General features: G+C 40.3%; 1 protein-coding gene and 1 long non-coding RNA gene across 6 annotated transcripts in view; both read right to left on the bottom strand.

The window, feature by feature from the left end:
- UBE2F (ubiquitin conjugating enzyme E2 F (putative)) overlaps positions 1-22,421 on the bottom strand; it is an 83,156-nt gene that overhangs the window by 39,560 nt on the left and 21,175 nt on the right. For all 5 annotated transcript variants that reach the window (XM_086465122.1, XM_086465124.1, XM_086465123.1 and 2 more), the window contains 2 exons: positions 12,070-12,140; positions 7,259-7,316 (listed from right to left, as the gene is read on the bottom strand). In XM_086465122.1, the coding sequence (XP_086321248.1) occupies positions 7,259-7,316; positions 12,070-12,140 (129 nt within the window). The remainder of the gene's footprint in view (positions 1-7,258; positions 7,317-12,069; positions 12,141-22,421) is intronic.
- LOC147415482 (uncharacterized) lies at positions 17,749-22,395 on the bottom strand. Its single transcript, XR_015183493.1, has 2 exons — positions 22,360-22,395; positions 17,749-18,059 (listed from the first exon to the last, which is right to left on the bottom strand). It is a non-coding gene; the product is annotated as an uncharacterized LOC147415482 (long non-coding RNA).

The raw sequence follows: 22,421 nt of genomic DNA, 5'->3' as shown, positions 1-22,421 counted from the left end.
ACCACCTATTTTTGTTAAGATGATCAGTGAAAGTTTTATGCTTATACTGAAGCTTTTAAAACTACTCAGGTTTATGCTTAAACATTGAGGTAAAGGTGACTGGAAAAATTAAGTCAAGACCCTCTGATTTGTTTTTCAAGAGATTACAGTTTGACATTTGCATGATTTCAAATAAAGTAATTTTACTGCCTGAAGACAACCACAAAACCAATGCAACAAATAGGGCATATTTTCCCATTTAGTATTAAACACTAATTAAATAAGTAAGGCTCCTAAGGATAAACTCAAAATAGCAATATTTTATTGAAAACAAGTCTTAATACCTTTTAGATTAGATAATCTAATAGCACAGACAGATATGTCTTAACCTAGTATCTGAAGTTACGGGATAGGAATTCCATAGGTGGCTATAAAAAGCTGTCTGTGTATCTATAGTTTAAGACCACCTCAGCGTTTCCCATTTGTGCTTCTGTCTCTCCTGACAGTAGTAACACAAAAATGACAAAACACAGCTCTTTAAAATAGCTCAATGAAGAATTGAAATGCATATACACATTACCAGTAAATATGAAAACCTTACAGAAAATAGTTCTCCAGTTATCTGAGACCAACTGCAGCTCTATCACAACAGGCTTACAAAAAAATAGAAAGGACCAAATATTCCTTGTGAACATTTTAAAATACTGGTTTTAATGTTACTATGCTCAGCCCTTCAGAGTCAGTCAGAGTTGCACAAGTGTGCTTTGATTATTGTTATGGTTCATAAATCAGTCACTGACCAATTTCCAGTCGTAGTTTGTTAGAGATAATTGCAGAAGGAACAGCTTGACTTTTAGAACCAAATTAGACAATCACAATACACAGATCCACTTCTTCCTTTATTTTTTAAAATCAATCACCCAAGTGAAAACAAGCACTTGAGAGAAAGCTGATGAATACTAGGGAGGCCTATCTTAACCAGACAGATGATACTCATGGCAAGTAAGGTCCAACAAAGTGCATATTGAGGACTAACAGCAGGTCCTGAAGCACTTTTGAGTTTGGAATTGGAATTATTGAGGGGGAAGAAGCAGGATATCAGAGCAACAGCAACACATGTTGTTTCATACCAGGTATTTAAAAGCTGGTATCTCCAGTGACATAAAAATCTGAGAATAAAATGGAATTGAACTGCCTATTTCCCTTCTGCCTGGAAAACTTCAATTTTGGCCATCAAACCTATAAGCAGGAGAAAAGCAAGTTCAGTTAGTCTGAGCAGAGGCCCAAAATAACATGTCCTCAGCTTTACAGACACTGTTTTAGAAAGGAAAGTAGTATGCAACAAAATAATGCAATAAAATAATGCAGAACATAGCAGCATGGCGACTGAAAGGTAAATAAGCTCCTGTTGCTATAAAGAAGCAAAAGATGACACAGAGACGAGTTAGAAAGCATTGCATCAGTTTTTACACAATCCATAGTCTGTGGACCAAACTGCTACCGCAAATTATATAAGGATTTAGGATTCAGGAATGTTTCTATGGATACAGAAAACATTTACCATCACATCAATGGTGATTAAAAAAGTACATATAGATTATTTTAAAACATTAACCTACCAATGATCTGTTTCAGTTTAAAGCCCAACTCCTCACAACCTGATTAAAAAAAGAATCTAATACAGGAATTCAGAAATAGCACATTCTTCAGTGCCTTCACTAGTACACAGGCTGCTTTTCACAGTGGTCCATGGAAATGTGTTCAGTAGCAGGAAGAAGTAAAGTGGAAAAAAGATAATGCTCAACACTTTGTAACTTAAAAAGAATTCAATATCGGATGAGATGACACCGAGTGCAACAAAATGCTAGAAAACAAAATTGAGTTAGTGTTCCCCCCGCTTTAGAATTCTCTACACTGCTAAAATACATTTTATCAGATAAAAATTAAATACTCTGTAAAAGTTATTTCAGAAAGTTAAAAGGAATAATTTAAATGCCTCTTCAAATTTCTACCCATTTGCTATTAAAGAAAGCGTTAAAAAGGTCACAGCAGTTTATTTTGAAGGATATTTTGAAGGATTTTTCATGTAAGAGTTCTGCTGCCACCACAAGGATACAGATGATGAGACAATCTAGAACTGCCTTCTAAAAGGTTAAGCACATAATATGAATGCATGCAGCAGCATACAGCAGAGCTGGTTTATGCATGTGGCTTTTGAGGTTTTGGGTAATCTATTTGAATAGCTTTACTAACACACTCAGAATGGCTGCATTCATAACGCCTGCCAATTTTTGTCACAGAAATACAGTACATGTCCATACTCAAATTAAATATTTTAGCAGTTTTAGAGTGCTTTATTGGACAAATTTGAGTACTATTCATTAAGAAAATCAGGCTGCCTTCATATCATTGAGTGGAATATGAAATACTGACTTTCAAGTCCATCATTGGCCAAGACCAGATACTCTCCATAGCACTACTGTGCAAATTCAGACAGTATTCCACTTGCGGAGATGAGTGGGTTCTCCAAACCATGGTGCCCAAGTGTTGGAAGCAAAGGATTCAGGAAGGCAGAATTAGTGGGTGCAGGTGGCATGTTAAGTTACTTACAGAAGTAACTTAGGTCACATCTGATGGCTCTCATCTGACACCAGTCACTGTTTCATGTAATTCTGGTCTATAGTTAACACACACCTACCACAATTATTAATGCACACTGACAAATAACTTGACCATGTGGCCATACTGTTGATAAGCAGCACAATTCTGTATTTTTCCATTTCAGAAGGATGTGTAGCCTGAAATCTAAGCACCTGGACACTAATCAAGCTTCAAAACACTTGGGAAGGCATGCATGAAGCTTCACAGTTAACAATCAGCCAAAGATCTGAAAGAGCACCTGCTAGAGCAGCCTCAGGAACCCTGGCTGTGACCAAGCCTCACCTTTCCCATATTTATTAGTCCTGTCAAAGAGCGCACTTGGAACGAAGAATGTCTTCAACAAAGAAAAGACTCACTGCAGATCATAGAACTGTAGAATAGTTTGGGTTGGAGGGGACATTTAAAGGCCATCTAGTCCAACCCCCCTGCAGTGAGCAGGGACATCTTTAGCTGGATCAGGTTGCTCAGAGCCCCGTCCAACCTGACCTTGAATGTTTCCAGGGATGGGGCTTCTACCACCTCTGGGCAGCCTGTGCCAGTGTTTCACCACCCTCATTGTAAAAAATTTCTTCCTTATATGCAGTCTAAATCTGCCTTCCTTTAGTTTAAAATCATTACTCCTTGTCCTATCACAAGAGGCCCTGCTAAAAAGATTGCCCCCATCTTTCTTATAGGCCCCCTTCAAGTACTGGAAGGCCACTCTAAGGTCTCCCCAGAGCCTTCTCTTCTCCAGGCTGAACAACCCCAACTATCTCAGCCTGTCCCCACAGGGGAGATGCTCCAGCCCCCCGATCATCTTCATGGCCTCCTTTGGACCCACTCAAGTAGGTCTGTGTCTTTCTTACACTGGTGGCCCACACACAGCTGGATGCAGCGCTGCAGGTGGGCTCTCACCAGAGCAGAGTAAAGGGAGTGAATCCCCTCCCTCGACCTGCTGGCCACGCTGCTCTTGATGCAGCCAGGGATGCGATTGGCTTTCTGGGCTGCGAGCGCACATTGCTGGCTCATGGTCAATTTTTCATGCACCAGCACCCCCAAGTCCTTCTTGGAAGAGCCACCCTCAACCCCTTCATGCCCCAGCCTGTACTGATATTGGGGACTGCCCCAACCCAGGTGCAGGACCTTGCACTTAGCCTTGTTGAACCTCATGAGGCTCACAGGCCCATTTCTCAAGCCTGTCCAGGTCCCTCTGGATGGCATCCCATCCCTCAGGCATGTCAACTGCAGCACTCAGCTTGGTGTCATCTGCAAACCTGCTGAGGGTGCACTCAATCCCACCACCTGAATCATTGATGAAGATACTAAACAGCACAGGCACCAGTACAGACCCCTGAGGGACACCACTTGTCACTGATCTCCACCTGGAGATCGAGCTGTTGACTGCTACCCTCTGGATGCGACCATCCAACCAGTTCCTCATCCACCAAACAGTCCACCCATCAAATCCATCTCTCCAACATCTTGTGGGGGACCATGTCAAAGGCCTTATGGAAGTCTAAATAGACGACATCCATAGCTTTTCCCTTGTCCACTGATGTAGTCACTCCTCCACAGAAGGCCACTAGGTTGGCCAGGCAGGACTTGCCCTTGGTGAAGCAGTGCTGGCTGCCTCCATTCACCTCCCTGTCCTCCATGTGCCTTAGCATGGCTTCTAGGAGGATCTGTTCCACGATCTTCCCAGGCACAGAGGTGAAGCTGACAGGTCGGCGGTTCCCAGGGTCCTCCCTTCTGCCCTTTTTAAAAAGGGGTGCAATGTTTCCCTTTTTCCAGTCTCCAGGGACTTCACCTGACTGCCATTGCTTTTCAAATACCATGGACAGTGGCTTGGCAACTACATCAGCCAGTTCCCTCAGGACACCAGGATACACCTCATCAGGTCCCATAGACTTATGTATGTTCAGGTTTCTCAGGCAGTCATGAACCTGATCTTCTCTTACCATGGGAGAGACTTTGCTCCCTCAGTCCCTGTCTTGCAGCCCATCCTCAAGAGAAGTATGGGAAGACAGGTTGTCAGTGAGGACTGAGGCAAAAGAAGTTATTGAGTACCTCAGCCTTCTCCTCATCCATTGTTACCAGCTTGCCAGTCTTGTTCATCAGGGGCGTACACTTTTCTTTAGACTTCCCTTTCTGACTGACATACCTGTAGAAGCCCTTGTTAGTTTTCACATCCCTTGCCAGCTGTGCCTTGGCCTTCCTAATCCCATCCCTACACAACCAGGCAGCATCCCTATACTCTTCCCAGGATACTTGTCCCTACTTCCGTTGCCTGTGCACTTCCTTCTTGCCCTTTAGCTTCCCTAGCAGGTCTTGACTCAGCCATGCTGGTCTCTCACCTTGCTTTCCCGATTTTTTACACCTGGGGATGAAGAGCTCTTGCAGTCAATGGAAAACACCCAGATTACCATCTAATTACAATTTGTATTCCAAGCAAAAACACTGTTCGGGGAATAGTGCTTGTAGTTTCCCTGACATCCCCCCAATGGCTATTTCTGCTCTATTTTTTTTTAAGCTACTTTTGTACTAAAAGCACGGTGTAACTGCAATGTTTCTACAGAGGCACAACTTGGAAGGCAGGACCAACATGCGGTACTTGTTTTTTGTGATGACATTTCAAATCATATGAAGTGATAACATGACAAGTGAGATAACACTTACTCAAACTGCACATTTACTTAAAATGGAGGCTGAAGACAAAAAGTAAGGAATGAAAACTTTGCAATTTGGGGGAGTTCTTTTTAAAGCTACAAAATGTGTGACTGTGGTGCTTCAATGCCCATGGGGAAAAAAACAAAATCCAAGAAGCACACTGGACTTTTTTTTTTTTTTTAAAGTTAAACTAGTATCTCCTTTTCTGTTGCTGAGCTTTTCATTTTCTCACCCACAAAGTTCCCGGTTTTTGGTTTTTTGTTGGGTTTTCTTTTGGTTTGGTTTGGTTTTCTGGGGGGTAGTGGAGGTTTTTTTCTCTAACTTATTGAAGGTAAAAACACCCTCCTGGTAGTTGAGATTCCAGGATGTTTAATCTATGAAATTAATCACACACAATTAGCAAACTGATGCAAGAATAAAATGGAAAAGATTAATATGCATCTTCCCTCATCACTGAGGATAGGAAGTTAAGAACACATAATGTCAACAGTTATTCCTATCTATAGTCTTAACATGCAGCACTATTTTAATCTCTGTAAGAAAGATACCATGAATAAAGCTAGGAGAGCAGACAAAAATATATGTACATTCCTGTTCAGCTGCAGTATTGGTGTAGTAATTTTCTAATGGATGAAGTTTAAAACTTGTAGGCCAAAAACTCTCTAGGAATGAAATACAGGGACAGGAACAGAACCAGTTAATTACCCAGTCAGTGTCTTGATTTAACCTAATATGAAAACAGAAACACAAGGGGCAAAACAAAATCATACTAGCTGATGAAAAAATAGGGAAAGGGTGTTTAAGAAAATCCAGAACACACATACACTGTTTCTATTTCACTTTCCAGAAAGCCAGACGCTCACAAAGAGGTTTAACAAATGAATAAAGTCACAGATCTCATTCAGAGTGCCAAAAAGGAAATCAAGTATTAGACAAATCTTGTTTTCAATTTGCCTTTTGAAAAGAAACAAACATGTTCCCTTTATCTATCCAATGTAGCTAACATTCTTTAAGAATGAGTTCTGGTAGATAATTGCTCAGTGCTCTGTGCTCTGCACAATTCTTCGGGCAGCAAGGTCACATAACAGTAAATGGACAACCGACCACTTCCCATAGCAAGTCAAGAGCAGTCACTGCACTGAAGCACATGTCCTTTGTGACAATCTCCCTAAGAGTATTTCATACAAGAACCATGACTCTGAATGTGTTAACCCTACTCAGCTGTGGTGGGACCAGTCTCTGAAGTCATTCTGCGATCACAATAGCATGACTACCAGCAATTTTGCAGGGGCCAGATGTCACTTACATTTTTGCGACTTGGGTAAAGTGACATTTGAGGCAAGGTTACAAGGAAGAGGCAGCTACTGGAGTGACTAAAACAGCCAGGAGTACCCTGCTTTACGTAATACCTAAGTGCAGATGTGCTGCTCCCCGCCTTTGAACGCTGGGGATGAAACAGAACTCAAGACAGTGCTGTAACTACACTCTGATTCTGTTCCACACGGCATTTCTCCCAAATGCAACTTGCCTTTCACTCTTCCAAGATCCTCTACTCAGAGGAACTTGGCAGGTGTGGGCAGGGGGAGCAGAAGAAAACAGATTAGATTTGTCAGGAATATTGATACAATGAAAATTACAAGGGTTATGGATTACTATTAGTCCTGCTCATATCATGCTCTATTTGTTGCCTGGGTAAAAAAAGGCAAAAAAGCAGACCACCCTTACCAAGCAGTCATACCATTTTACAAAATCTTTTATCAGTCAAAGCAGTATTTGTACAGCTAAGCTAAAACTAGCAAACATTTCTATAACCAGTTAGCACTGTATTTCTTGTTTCAGTATTGCCACCAAAACTCGTTGAAAGACAAAACAACTCAGTTATTTCTAGAACTGCATTATCTGTCTCTGAGACCATAAAAGTATTTTAAAAGATATATCTAGTTTGATGTATGTATCTAAAATGAAATGGTACCTTTAATGTTCTAGTTGGAGCCCAGCCAGTGCCATCAATTGAATGTTCTCTCAATAAACTGGAAAAAAGACACACATATTACACAGTGCAACTCTACTTAAACAACCTTTGTCAGATATCTTCTCAGAAAACTTTAACAACTTAAGAATTAATTGCAACTTAAGAATTACAGACCTCTTGCACTATATCTGGTACTGGCATTTTAAAGCACAAAAATTGGTATGCCTTCCTCAAATTATATTCTACAGTGTCATTACAGATCTCCTGATCTGAGCTCAACCTTTGTCAAAGATTGAATTATTTTCATCAAACTAAATAATTGTGACAGAAATCCTTCTGACACAGTCTCAGCATTGAACCTTTATTTTCCCCTGAGCGCACAGACACATGTGCTCCAGTTTAGACCACGTTTATCTTTGGTGAAGACACAGGCTTACAAATGACCTCTCACCAAATGTGTACATTTCCATCCAAAAAAGTCTATTTTGGGTGAGTTATCTAATTAGCAAGAGGATTATCATCCTCTCTTTGGTGAGAGGACTTCAGCTTCTTAAAAGCAGGGATAGGAAAGTGAAATAGTTTTGGCCTGTCTGCTCAGGAAGGTTCTGCAACAGCCATAACATGCACATATGCATCCCAAGCCTCTGGGGACACAGCACAGGACAGTCTAGTGGCAGGGTCTCACAGTCGTCTTCCAGCAGGTGAGCTATATTGCATGCAGAACATTTTAAGGCTTTATAGACAAACTCAACACCATACAGCCTCAACTAGAAATCATAATGAAGACTGCTCTGGGCAAAAGAGATTGCTTACAGGATGAAAAAGATCCTTATAAACTATAATAGATTCTCTTGGATTTTAATATAAATACATATGAATATTAATATAAATAATTAAGATAGACTTTCCTATATACACACATACCATACAGAATTTTTATATGACCTGCATATTATGCTACATATGAAATCCAGTGAAGCTATTGATCTATTTACAAGTTGAAATCAGAGATGCATTCAGTTGGTTAGGCATTCCTGGACCTTTCAGGTCCTAAAGAGAACTAAAAACATTGGAGATCAGAACACAACTGAGAAATGAGCTGAAGTCTTGCTCATATTCATGAAAGCAAAAGTAATATTCTGAATGAGAAGTCTGGAAAACTCCTTGAAGCATCATTTCACAATCACATCTTCCTCTGTTAAGAAATAATCTAAAACTGAAAACTCACAAAAAGTAGCAAAGCACAAAAATTTGTCACCACCAGTAGCTTCTACTACTGAAATGATAAGATTAAAGTGAAATAGTCTTAAACTATTAGCTTTTACCAACTTTCAGGATGACATGTATTAAGTCATTTTTAAATTACAGTAGATGACTGGACCCTACAGGCTATCCACATATTTATTGAATGCACTGAGTTTTTATCCAAGGAAATATACGATGACTAGCATTACTCCTTGTTCAATGTAAAGAGGACAATTGTACTGGACAAGACCATCTTAACTGTGCTGCTAATCTCATTTCTGTGCCTTAAAAAGATAAAATACGTGATTACCACTAGTGCAGCTCAAAACTAATTTCAAGAACATTAAAAAGAATAGCTTGTGGCTGCAATTTTTTGTTCATATTACAAAAGTAAAAGCAAAAACGCTGCTGAACAGGCAAGAGCCAGGATTTTTAGGTTTTGAGGAAACAACAGACTTTTTTAGCTTGCTTTCTGTCTGCTTTTCATAAAATTTTGCTACAGTACTCCCCTTTAGCTCTTCATATACCTCACTGTGAACTTAAGAACAAGGAATAAGTTAACACACACAGAGGCATAAAAATATTCACTGATAGAGCTCAAAGCACCTGAGAGTATCAGCTAAGCCTCACAAACACCTTTCCAGCTTCCCAAAGCTTCAGAGCTCTCTCTGCACATTTCCAGAGAGAAAGATCTCAGATGAACACATTTCAACATAAAATTCCAGTTCCAACAAAAAAAATCTGCCTGCCTTTTGCCAACAGAAAGTATCATTCAAGTTAAGTTTGAATTAAAAACTGTAAAACCACTTCAGAAACCCTCCACTGGCAGAGACACATTATAGGGGTTATTCTCTTGCTTACCTCCCACTGCCCACCTCCCTGCTCAACCCAGCACCACCAGTGCAACCATTCTAGAGATCACACTATAGACCGGATGAGTGGAGCAACTGGAGTACATTGGCACAGCTGAGGAGACTGGGAAGAGCACTGGGGAACAGAAACAAGCGATCAACTTCATCAGCTTTTATAACTGGAGAAGTTGCAACACTTGAGCTCTACCAAATGATAAAATTAATCAGTCTTCAAACACTTCTCCATGCAGCAGCCTTTAATATTTTCTCATGAAGTGACCAAACCTTAACTAACAACATCTACTGCCGACAAAGACACACGCAAACACGCTGACCACCTCACCACGTAGCAGAAAAGCAGTGAAATTTCTGAGTGATTAAACTGTTTAAAAGCTTATGTGGTCAAGAAGAAAGTCGTCACTTTAGGCAGAGATCACATCAACAGGAGAGGAAAAAAAATAGTCAGCGACATGCATTACACATTGACAAAAATGTAGTCAACTGGTGTTATGTAGTAATGAGTTTATCTTGATGTTTTCTGCCCACATGTGCAGCGGAGGTAATATTCACAAGTATGCTCCAAACCTAATTAGTATGATCCAGAGTAACTGCAATCTATAAAGCACAGAGAAACAATGCTTTTCCTGTCCAAAACTATTACACCAGACCACAAGTTCAAACATTTGGTAGGTTTTAATTCAGGGATGATAATCAAACTAACACATACCATAGCATGAGGTATGTTTAGTACAAGACAGTTGGGAAAAATACTGATAAGGAATTTTTTTCTGCTTTTAAAAATAACGGAAGCTATTTTAATGTAAAGACTCTTGTATAAGTTGACTGCAGGTACTATATATAGCACGCATTCTCCATTATAACAGGCATAAAGCAATCTAAGTTATTTTAGTTCTTCCATCTAAAGGGTAAGACATTTCAAAGGTTTGATATGTTAAAGTATCTGACAATCAAATAAAGCTGACGTTTCAGCGCAGATGCTGAAAAAAATTATTAAATTAGAATTATGATGTTCCAACACCATGTTCATCTTTCGTAGTTAAAACCATTTTAAGACAAGAAACAGTGAAATATCCTCAAGAATTTGAGGCTTTACTTAACCTCAGAAGATGTTGCACTGTAGTCAAAGCTTAAACTTCTAGCTGTTTAGTGCATAGTATTTCTTGTTCCCTGGTTCCAAACAGCTCACTTATTCGTTCCTTTACCTCACACTGTTTGATTCAAAGTGTCTACGTCTCTTTTCACTAAGCCACAAAGACTCTAGTGGAATTTAAACTGTAAAAACATGATCCTCAAATCAGCCTCCCTGCTGTCAAGTGACAAGTTCAGCCGTGTAAAATGCAACAGGCCTAGAAGGCACTGAGAAACACTACAGGTCTGGTGAATTTTCTAAAAGCAGCAATATGTATTTGCCAAAACAACCTTCCTCTATCACCAGCATACAGCTCCAAGTAACTGTGGACAATTAGATTTTTTAAGTAGCCTCAGAGGATTTAGTATTTTTTTCCAGTGCTTTTAAATCCTCCAATCCCCAAGTGTGGAAAAGTCTATCGACACCAGCCCTCTCTGCCTGTAATCCTGCTGCAGTCTGGCACTATGGAGCACCAGGAATATACTACAGCCTCCTCAGGCTGGCTTCTATCACCCTTTGATGTTAAGAGCTTCTCAGAAGCATGGAGCAGACCACTATGGCTAAAAGCACTGGTATCAGCTCTTTAGCTGTTACCAGCTGATGAGCCTGACCTGTCCATGATCTGTGATACATTGCCCTGTGAAAACGTCATTTTCACCAGGACCTCAAACAGTACTAAAGAGATTTTTAAATCTGGATGAAAAATTTAATTGTTCTTTTTCTAAGCACTAATTTGCTACCATGGAGTGGCAACTGTTTTGGATTTTCAAAATAGTTTTCATCTCACTTATATTCATCGCTTCTGCTTCACCTACTTTTTCTTTTATGTGCCATTAACTTGAAAAAGGACAGTCACACTTCTCACTTCTGTTTATGTTTGGTTTCTGGCCAATTTCACCATCAGGTACTCGTGACGAAATACTGAAATTACAAAATTCCAAAACCTGATTTTGAAGAGGAAACATTTACTATCAAGCAAAACCACCCAGCAACATAACCCTCTCGCTTCTGCAAAGACCACTTTGGAAAAGTAAAGCTTTTGGGCTTCACACCTTGACTTACAGTCCCCCAGCTCTGTTTTGTTGTAACTGGCACATGTGTCTTAGAGCAGACATTAAATGTTAAACAAACAAATGGCAAATATGGAATAGTTACTGTGAAAGTTTAAGCACCACTCTTTCCTTCCTTTTTGAAATATAAATGGTTTTCAAGCACTTAACACATTTAGACATTTAGCAAGTAAAGGCTTAGGTCCTCTCAGTCCCCCTGAGGACTATTCATTTATGAGGGGAGAAAAAAAAAACTAAGTAAGTTTAGTTTAGGTTGGAGTTTACATTTTTACCCAAAGTGAAATAGAATATTAAGTCTGAACCTGAAAAGCCAGGCTCTACATGGTCTCTAACATGTGGTAAGACCAATACTTCCAGTAGATTTTTAAGTTCCTAAGGGTTATATGCCACTGATTTGTAGAATCTGTTGAAAAAAATACTGGCACAAAAATCATATACAATGTTTTATCATGCAGAAAAGCCTCCCAGGTTAAATAAACAAAATACTGTTGCTACCTTAGGCAGATTTCTCCCGTCTCTGTAATGTTCGGATGCCAGATTCTTGTCAAGCATTTCACCTTTGGAGGCTGCCAGGAGAAAAAAAAAAATTACAACGTTATCCTTGAAGATAAAAACTGTATCACTGTTACAAGCCACAGAACTAAAAAGGCAAATAGATTTGATACTCACAGTCTAGGTTTGTATGCTGAAGACACCAATAATATAACCTACAGGAGTTACACCAACTTTCTCTGCCCTTTTAGCTTCTCTAAACTCTTTGCAAAAGCTGGGCTGGTATTAGGCTTTTTCCTAGAAAAACATAACTTTAAAGAAAGCCAAGAAAATTTACTCTCTCCTCTTGTCTCCTTCAGGGGAAAAAAAACCCATTCCAAGTCATTCACTTTCTTAACACTTAACCAGTAAGACAAAATTTAAACCAGGAAACTAATTTTTTTCCCCCAAGGCTTATCCAAGTCAGGCGTTTGTTAAAAACCAGCAGAGGATGCAATAACAACAACTACGTCAGTAGAACAGCTTCTTTTAAAGCAGACCTTCCTGTTCACAATTGAATAGGAAATATCACAAGAAGATTCAAGGCAGCACATCATATCCGAACTTAAGACACTCACACAAAAAGCACCAAACTTATTATCAGGCAAGATCACCAGATTTCTGAATTCCACAGCAGGTTTTGAAATACAGATTCTTAATACACAGTATCATTTACTCTAGTTTTGTGCAGTAAATAAAGAACAGGTCATAAAAATTCTGGTAGCTTAGCAACAGCATGTTATTCCATCCATGCTTTCTAAATTACAATTTGAAGCTTTCATTCAAGCAGATTATTTCTTATAGTAAGTGTACTGGAATACATGAGCACAGACCAGTACTTTTCATAACTTCAGTTAGATCACATACATATTATAGACGTGAAGTATTTTTCCTCCACTACTTCCTACTAAGTCCTTAGTCAAGAGACTAAATAGTTCAAATAGCTGTATTTGCATAGCGACATGATGTGTTTTGTCTCATCACTTTGTTCTCAACTTCCCAATTATCTTTTTAGTAAAATATTTTTTCTCTAAGACTCCTTGGAAAAGAGGTAAGAAAATACATGTGGTACTGAGCTACAATAACATATCTGTCCAGCACTGAAAGAAGAAACACCTATCACCACAACAAATCTGCAATTTACAATTTAGACATTGACTTTTCTCCACTCTTATTTCATGTTTGTTCATTGTTTTGAAAGATGATGCCTAGTTCTCAGAAAGGGAAAGCAGCAGTATTTATCCCTTGCCAGTAGATCAAGATAAAAGAGTAAATTGCTACCATATGCATCTTCGAACAGGGAATGTATTGATGAGTTTAAAAAAAAAAGCAAGCTTTATACAAACTAAATCTTAAAAAAAAAAATCCCCAAATCCTCACAGTCAGAGTGAACTAACTAGTGTCGCACTTTTTACACTGTGGAAACAAAGAATCCCTTTATCCTTTCATTACAGTGTTTTTCTCTGCTAAAAATTAGAAAAACCCAGTCCTGACAGCAAGACAAAGGTTTTTTCTTTCTTTCTTTTTTTTTTTTTCCGATAGACAGACAGGACAACTGCAGCACTATCAAAAAATCTATCTTCAGACAAAACTTCAAGCTTGTTCCAAGCCATCTTTGAGTCCTCCTTAGTCCAACAAATTCACACAAGATTTCCTGGAGGCAATGTTTCACTTGAATACCTCCAACCATCTCCAGGTCATATGTGTGACACTCTGCACACTAGAGCTTACAAAATCCATTTATTTCATCACTCAGACTCCTCCTTCACTTCAGATACTGAAAGCTGCACAGGTAGACCCAACTGCAACTCACGGTCACAACAGTGAATGGATTCATTTTCTTCTCCATTTCTAAGCAGCCATCTTTTAGGATCTTTCATTAGTTTTGATAATGGAAACTGACTTTCACATCCGTTCTCAGTCCCCTTCAACACACCAGTGAATACATATAGATGGTACAAGAAAGTGTTGCAACCATTTGAGAACTACACATATACTGACTTCAGGTTTGGTGAAAGTTTTGCAGAACAAACTTCAGATCAAGTTCATCTCAAGTCTTTAAAAATGCAGCTAATAAATAATCTCTCCCCTCCACTGAATATAAAGTGCTAATCAATAAATGAACTTAATCAACAGTTTTAGTTATTGATAAATTTGGCACTCTAGAAGGACAGGTGTGCTAATATAGGTATCTTATCTGTCTTGTAACTGTAGTTCTTCACTTTACAACCTTTTCTCTAGAGAAGGAATGGAGCTCCTAGCAGAAATTTGGAATCAATGTTATTTGAAATGTTTTCTCTAGACACTAGATAGTCCCAAAGTATTCTTGGAAACTACCCTGCAACTATGACTCCAGTTCTTTTTCTTCACAGTTTCTACAAAACATAATTCCTCAAAAGAGGCATTAACAGGAATACAGATTCCAGAGACTGAGCTACAAGCTACTCCCAAGCAATTTCTTGCCACTTTCCCCTACCAGTTCCTGAAGTATGTCTTGAGATCAGCTGAAACTGAACACCAAACACAGCTAAGCACACAGTACAGAGAAATGAGTCGAAAATGAAGCCACACTGCCCTGTGCTTTTGACGGACTGGATTACCCACGTCGACAAGTGGAAGAGAAGATGCCACAGAAGGAGTGGGTTTCAACACAAGAATTGCCCAGGTCACTTCGGGCCCCTGAGCTTCCTTGTACTGCCTCAAAATTTCCAGACAGAGACATGGTGGAGCTTAAGCCCAATTTCTATTCCACTTGGTCCAAACCAAGACCTGTATAAAGTAGGGTCACTGAAGAGGTAGAAGAAAGCCCCTTAATTGTGACATCTGATCCTTCAAAAATCAAGTCACTTTCAATTGTTTGCTGTTTCTGTAAACAACATATTGGCCAGAAAGAGCACCAAGATTAGCAGCTCTGCTGTTAAATCTCCAGCTTTTGACCACTGCCCAACACATCTCATGTCATAAAAGCCCCAGTAAACTGGAGAGTCCGTAAGAACACCTGCTCCGACAACACAATACATCAGAACCACAGAAGCTGCAAACAAGGCCTGGCTTGCGGTGACAGACAGTTCAGGTTTACATGAATGTTAAAACAGATCTGTACTGTTAATCAGGCTCTATTCCTTAAAGTACCAGATCCCTAGTCTTGTAGCACCCACTATTTCATCAGCTGCACCTCAAGGCAGAACAGAAGGGCATTTGTTTTTTTTTTTAAATAAATTAATCCATGGGCCACTGCATTTTTTCTTAATTTATTTTAAAAAACCCCAATTGCTCCCATCTCCCACTGATCTCTATTTCTAGGCAGTTGGACAACCAAAAAAACAGTGCTTGGAAACAGATGCTGCAGACACAGAGGTCAGGCAGCAGCACTTGGTGCTAAAGGCATTTGCTGTGTACACCATTGAATGTTTTGCTTGCTGTTTCACAGCTTCCTCTGGTGTCTGTACAGACAGCAACATTCCCAGCAGGTTTTGTAAGCACAAACACTAACAAACTTCCGTTTGCTTTACACAAAAGCTCACGAACATGCAGTCTGTTTCCTAACAAGCGTAATACTTTAAAATGCCCATGACAGGTTTACCAACAGATTTAATAACTCTAATGACATGGTAGTTTGAGGAGACACTACAGAATTAACTAATTCTGCTCCAGCTTTCTTCTCATGATCCCTCTGCAATATCTGTATTGGCACTAATTGCTTTCTGTTCTGACAATATCCCATCACCAAATAAAACAGTCCACAAGCTATCTGGTATAGATCACATTGTTAAAGTCATCTTTTCTTCACTCTGTATACCTGCTAAGGATATAAAGAACAGTACATTGGGAAAGTATGCAAGGTATTAAGGGCAGTTTCATGCATGAATGGATATGCAAGCAGGATCAGACATTTTTCTTCCCAAATATCATGAAATAGCAAGTGTTTTGAACTGTGGAACAGGTACATCCCCCATTCCCTGCCTGGGACAGAAGGGAGCCTGTAGTAGAGACTGACATTTCTTTTCGTATCTTAGCAGTTACCTTTACAGAAGAATTGAGGGAAAAAAAGTGAAGCTTTTAAAAACAATTCAGAACAGATAAAATTAAATGTTGCAACAGGTCTGCGTGGCAAGGTTTTGGTAGCAGGGGGGTTACAGGGGTGGCTTCTGTATGAAGCTGCTAGAAGTTTCCCCTATGTCAGATATAGCCAATGCCAGCTGGCTTTAAGACAGACCCGCTGCTGGCCAAGGCCGAGCCAATCAGCGACAGCGTTTTTCGCCTCTGTGATAACGTATTTAAGAGAGTGAACAAGTTGTTGTGCAGCAGTAATTGCAGTGAGCGAGAGGAGTGAGAATATGCGAGAGAAACATTCTGCAGACACCAAGGTCAGTGAAGACTGAGAGGGAGGAGATGCTCCAGGCGCCGGAGCAGCGATTCCCCTGCAGCCTGTGGTGAAGACCATGGTGAGGCAGGCTGTCCCCCTGCAGCCCATGGGCAGTGGAGCAGACGACTGCCTACACCCCATGGAGGGCCCCCACGCCGGAGTAGGTGGATATCTGAAGGAAGCTGTGACCCCGTGGGAAGCCTGCACCGGAGCAGGCTCCTGGCAGGACCTGTGGCCCGTGGAGTGAGAGAAGCCCACACTGGAGCAGGTTTGCTGCTAGTGACCCTGTGAGGGGAGCTCACGCTGGAGCAGTCGGTTCCTGAAGGACTGCACACCATGAAGGAGACCCACGCTGCAGCAGTTCATGAAGGACTGAACCCATGGGAAGACTCACACTAGAGAAGTCATGGAGGACTTTCTCCCGTAAGGGGGACCCCACATTGGAGCAGGGGAAATGTGTGAGGAATCCTCCCTGAGGAGGAAGAAGCAGCAGAAAACAGTGTGATGAACTGACTCCAACCCCCATTCCCTGTTTTGCCCCTGTGCCGCTGGGGGGAGGAGGGAGGAAAACCAGGATCAAAGTTATGCCCGGGAAAGGAGGGAGGGGTGGGGGGAAGGTGTTTCAAGATTTGGTTTTATTTCTCATTACTCCTCTCTGAGTTAACTGGCAATAAGTTACATTTTCCTTTAATGGAGTCTGTTTTGCCTGTGACAGTAAATGCAGAGTGATCTCCCTGTCCTTATCTCAATCCCACAAGCCTGTTATTTTTTTTCCCCTCTCCTCTCTCCTGTCCAGTTAAGGAGGGTGAGTGACAGAATGGCTTTGGTGGGCACCTGGCATTTTGGCCAGGACCAAACCACCACAAATGTTGATCTTCCAAAGACTTTTAATGTCCTAAAATAACTTCACAGTTAAATATTAATACCCTTACTTTTCTCACCATAGTATCTTTCCACACAGATTAGCTCCAAGTTTAGAGGAAAACAAGCCTTTCAGGATGATTTTTTCTTTCTTTTTGTACTCAGAACACAGACAGTACTTATAGGAAGAACTACACTGAGTCCAGAAAACATCAAAAGCTCAAGCTAATGGTTCCATCCATGGCACACCCCTAAAACAGTGCTAAAAAGAAAGTCATCAAGGAATTCTTAGGTATGAAAGAGATGGAATCTGAGCACAGGATTCTGCAGACACAATGCCAGGTTTTCCCAAGGCTCAAAAAAGCAGTCAGCCTGAACCAGCCCCTTACAGAATGAACAGATACAAGGTGCACAAATTCCTTTTGAAAGACTTTTTTTGGGTATGTATGGAATGAAGTCATCCTTTCAGGGTGTCTTTTACTCCAACTGACCCTGGAAACCAGAGGCCTTTCCATTCAGGACCATGTTTATATGCTTGTGTCCTTGGGAGCATGACCAGCTACTTCCTTCAGGGTCGCAGGAAGCATCACTTGACTGCTCACTCAGACGTCACAGAAAAAGGGTGAAGAGAATTCCTCCTTCTAGCCCCATTTCCAATATAGGAGTTTGAAGAATGAGCAATAACTTTTAATGTTAAGGAGTTCTTTGTAGCAGTTTCACACTAACACTGAAAAAGAAAAAAAAAAGATGAAGAACCCAGATCTGCCTTCATCAGGCAGAAAGAAATTTAACTGAGAACATCAGAGAGAGTAAATATTAAAACACTAAGCTGACAGCAGCAAATGCTTGTTAGTGTAGTAACCGAACCAACACAAAAACACTACTGGGGCATGCAATGTCTTGGGTGTTGCCTTTGCAGTACAGCAGTGTAGGAGAAACATCGCTTATGGACCATAGGTACCATCAGGTCCATTCCATTCAGTTATTGCTTGGTTCAGAACAATCAACACTAATACATGCTCAATTACAGTATTAAATCAGCAACAATGAAAACAATCATTGGACTAGCCAACATGACAATGTACAACTGCAGCACATGGAAGAGTTCCCCTCTTTGGGAAATACATTGCTTTAGGAAAAGCCCACGGTGAGCTCTTACCTCTCTTCAACCTTTCTGTAAAATACAGAGTGTCAAATGCATCCCATCAGCAGGAGTGGGGTGACACAAATTACTGCTAGCACTGTAGCACAAATCTGAACCATCCTCATGCCTCCCATAGCTGATTAAAAATAGGAACCCTTCCCAGTTCTCAAGCTCAGATGCTTTTAAAATTATCCTTACAGCTTCAGTTAATTATAGATACAGGGGAAGAACCCTTACAATATTTTATTGCCTTACAGATGATAATAATAATAAACATTTCTAATACTCAGTACAGCAGCTCAATGGTACAGAAGTCTGATCAAGCCCTAACCAACTGTGTGCTCTGTTCACAAGCAAGAGGCAGCACTTCTCAGTAGCGCTTGCTCCAAAGCATCCATGCTGCACAGCATCCCTCCCTCATTTTAGGCTCTTGAATCTTTGCACTACAGAGGTTTACAGCCCAGGTACAAAATGTGGGTGTACATCCTAGTCAGTCACACCAAAAGCACAGGGAAACATTACTCCTCTTCATTCAGACATGCCACTTTCCAAATCAGCCTCCAACGCTTTACTGCCTAAGCAGAGTAGTATGCCACGGCTGCACTCCACAACACAAAACTTTCCAAGTTTTTCCTCTTTAATTATATATTCTCACTCCCTTCCACTATGCCACCATTCTACACATCCACTTCTTTTCCCAGTGCAGAAGCTGAATGCTTGCATATGAGGAGTGAAAAAAAGAATTCCCCAGAGGAGCAGTAAACACGCAGGATTTTGGCAACAGCATGCTACAGAAACTAAAGGATGCCGTTACAAAAACTATACTATAAATTACACATTTTGTAGCTTTAAAAACAGATGTTCTTTTTTCTGCAGGCTAAAAAGTTTAGCTAGAAAATGGATGCAGGCTCTGAAGCAGAGCTATAATGACTTGCCAGTCTTGTCCAGTGTTTCTACTCCCAACACAAACATGTTCAGCACTGCTGCAAGGAGCTTGACGCAGATGTGCGATACCCAAACCTTGCTTACGGGCTGAAAGAGAGCACTAGCAGGTCTGAAGAGCTCTATTAAAAACACTGCCATCACTCGTTTCAGTATTACTCTGCCTGGCAGAAGACAAACCGTGGCCTCTGCATAATTATCTCAGTATTTGTGAACATGCACATTTTCATGAATAACCTGACCATAATCCAACATTCAACCTACTGCATTTTTTTCTAAATTGCACAAAGGCAAACTTTTTACTTTTATATTGAATGAGAAGTGCTCAGAATTTAAAATTATCTTATTAATATTTGCTGTAGATTTTCTGCTAGTGCTGAGCAGGGAACCATAACAAACCAGAAGATTTTTTAATTATAGCAATTGAGAATCAAAAAAAACTCAGATCAAAATTAACAGTCAGCTCTCCTGTTAACACACAGCAAATACTTTGCTGCAGTAGTGTTGTGTAGTGAACACCTTAAACACAAAAATGTAAGAAATTAAAATGAGTATATATTGTGTATGTTCCCCTGTGCCAAACATTGCCACAGTGGTTAAACTGCAATTAGAAGATTACTAAAAATTAGACAGCAGAGGACATGACAGGGTTCTCCCTTTACACTCCAGGCCATGTTTCACAGATGTGATGGCACAATTTGTTCAAGTTAGAACAAGGACGCAATCAACCTTAAATGACCGCCTTTTTATAGTGTGTGCATAACCACACACAAGCAAGTAAGGGTGGCCTGTATTACAGTATGAAATGCTTTGATGAGATTAAGGGCAACTTTAAAAAACCCCTACAACTAAAACCATACAGCTGCAAACACTATTTAAAGCACCTAGACTTACTAAGAGAAGGGTATCAATAAAGACAGCCAGGACCCTAAACACTTAAACACCACCCCACCCCCCATCCCCAAAGAAAACCATCTTGAACAGATAATCCTTGACTATTACTATGAAAGGCAAGGACAACTACCAAAAAAAGCAAATTCAAAGCTGTTCAGATATACTACAGTCCTTGGCAAACACAAACTTTTTGTAAGATATAGTGCATGTCCCATGTATTCACAGACTACAAACAAAGGAATATTAGGAAACTTGTGAAAGCATCATCTGGAATGCAACCCTAACTCCTATGCTTTCAGAAATATCACCTTTCTACTCTACTAGAAGTGTTAATGTGCTGTTCCCCAACCTCAGTCTGGGAATTCAAGCTATTACATTCCAGATCACCACACCACCTTCATATTTGTATATAAACAATGCTGTGACTGAAACTACTACATATATATAATGCTGAGTTTAGGCTTGGTGCATCTGAACACGAGCCAAAGGTCTTCCCAGAAACTTTTCTCTAGTATTCTCCCCTGTACATTCTTCAGCCTCTCTGAAAGAATAGCTCTGAACTATCAACATCAAAAGTAAGAAAACATACATCAGAAGCACTGGAAAAAAGTTACAAAAGCAAGCAAAATTATCAAAACCATTCAAACTAAAAGAAAATGAGGCTTCCTTCTTCCTGCAATTCATATACTTAAATGCAAGTATTGTAACTCAAATGAGTCTAGTTTCCTTACATATCAAGCTATCAGCACACAGAGTGGCAGGTGTAATCGCCGAGAACCAGATGTGTGCCCCAGTTGTTTCCCACTTTTGGAGTCAATCTTGTTCTTTTGACAGCTAAACTCTGAAAACAATGTCTGAAGTTATATTTACTGTAATTGCACCTCCCCTCCCTTACAAGGTTCTGCAATTTTAGAAGAGTACAATAATGAAATACCAACATTTCTCATGCTTGAATAGGCTAAGCTTTCTGGAGCTTTCTATTTACCTAAATACAGTATCCAACCATTTGCAGGTCCTCTGAAAAGCCGTTTGCTTAATAACCATTGAAATAAGTACATTTTTAAAGATACTTAACAGCCTGGGAGAGAACCAGTAGAACTGGCAGAGTGCACTAAAGGAGGCCACTTGTCACCATATCTGTACTTTCCACATCCTCCACTGCATGCTCTCAAAAGGGATTAAAACACCGAAGTCCAATATTAGAACTATAAGCACCAGTTCGAAGGCCTCAAAGAAAAACATTTTTCCTTTCTGTTCACCTATATCATTCTTTCTCTTAGATATATCTTTTTTTGTAAGAATAATCATTAAGTGCAGTCTCAAGAATAATTAACAGGAGAGAACAGATGACAGTGGAACCTCAGAAGGCTCTCAGGTCTAACTCATCTGCAGCTTCTGCCAGACAGTTGCAAATACTTATTTTTTTCTTTAAGATATAATATCACTGAGGCAATAAAAGTCTCAAGGCTGTTTGGTCTCGAACACTGGACTGGAAAATAGCCAGAGAAATTATTATTCCCACCCCCTGGGACTCGTGACACTGCATCTGGAATTACTGTGTCCCATTTTGAACTCCTCAGTACCAGATATACTGACAAACTGGAGTGAACCCAGCAGACAGCTACTGAGATGGTGATGAGCCCGGAGCACATGCAGTGCAAAGAGAGTTGAGGGACCTGAATTTGTTCAGACTGGAGAAGACTGAAGGTGGAGACTCCAATGCTGTCTACAACTACCTAATGGGAGTGTAGAGGAGATGGAGTCAGGCTCTTCTTTGAGGTGCACAGTGATAAAGCGAGAAGCAACAGACAAGCTGCAAAAAGGGAAATTCTGACCCTATATAGGAAAAAAAAAAATCACAACAAAGGTAATCAAACATTGGAGCAAAGGGTCAGACAGGCAGTGGAATCTCCATCCTAAGAGATTCTGAAATGCCAACTGGTCCCAGCCTTGAGCAAACAAATTCAACTTTTAACCCTACCCCAACTTTCAGCAAGAGTTCAGATGACCTCCAAAAGCTCCAGGCAAACACGTTTTTTCTACAAACCTATGATATTTTACTAACAGACAGAAGATCCTTTCTTCGTTTCAATGCCAATTTCCCTCTGA

The sequence above is a fragment of the Leptosomus discolor genome, chromosome 5 (genome assembly GCF_034619465.1).
Source record: "Leptosomus discolor isolate bLepDis1 chromosome 5, bLepDis1.hap2, whole genome shotgun sequence".
Taxonomy (NCBI): Eukaryota; Metazoa; Chordata; class Aves; order Leptosomiformes; family Leptosomidae; genus Leptosomus; species Leptosomus discolor.
Note: the sequence above shows the minus strand (reverse complement) of the source record. Positions and strands in the feature narration are given on the sequence as shown.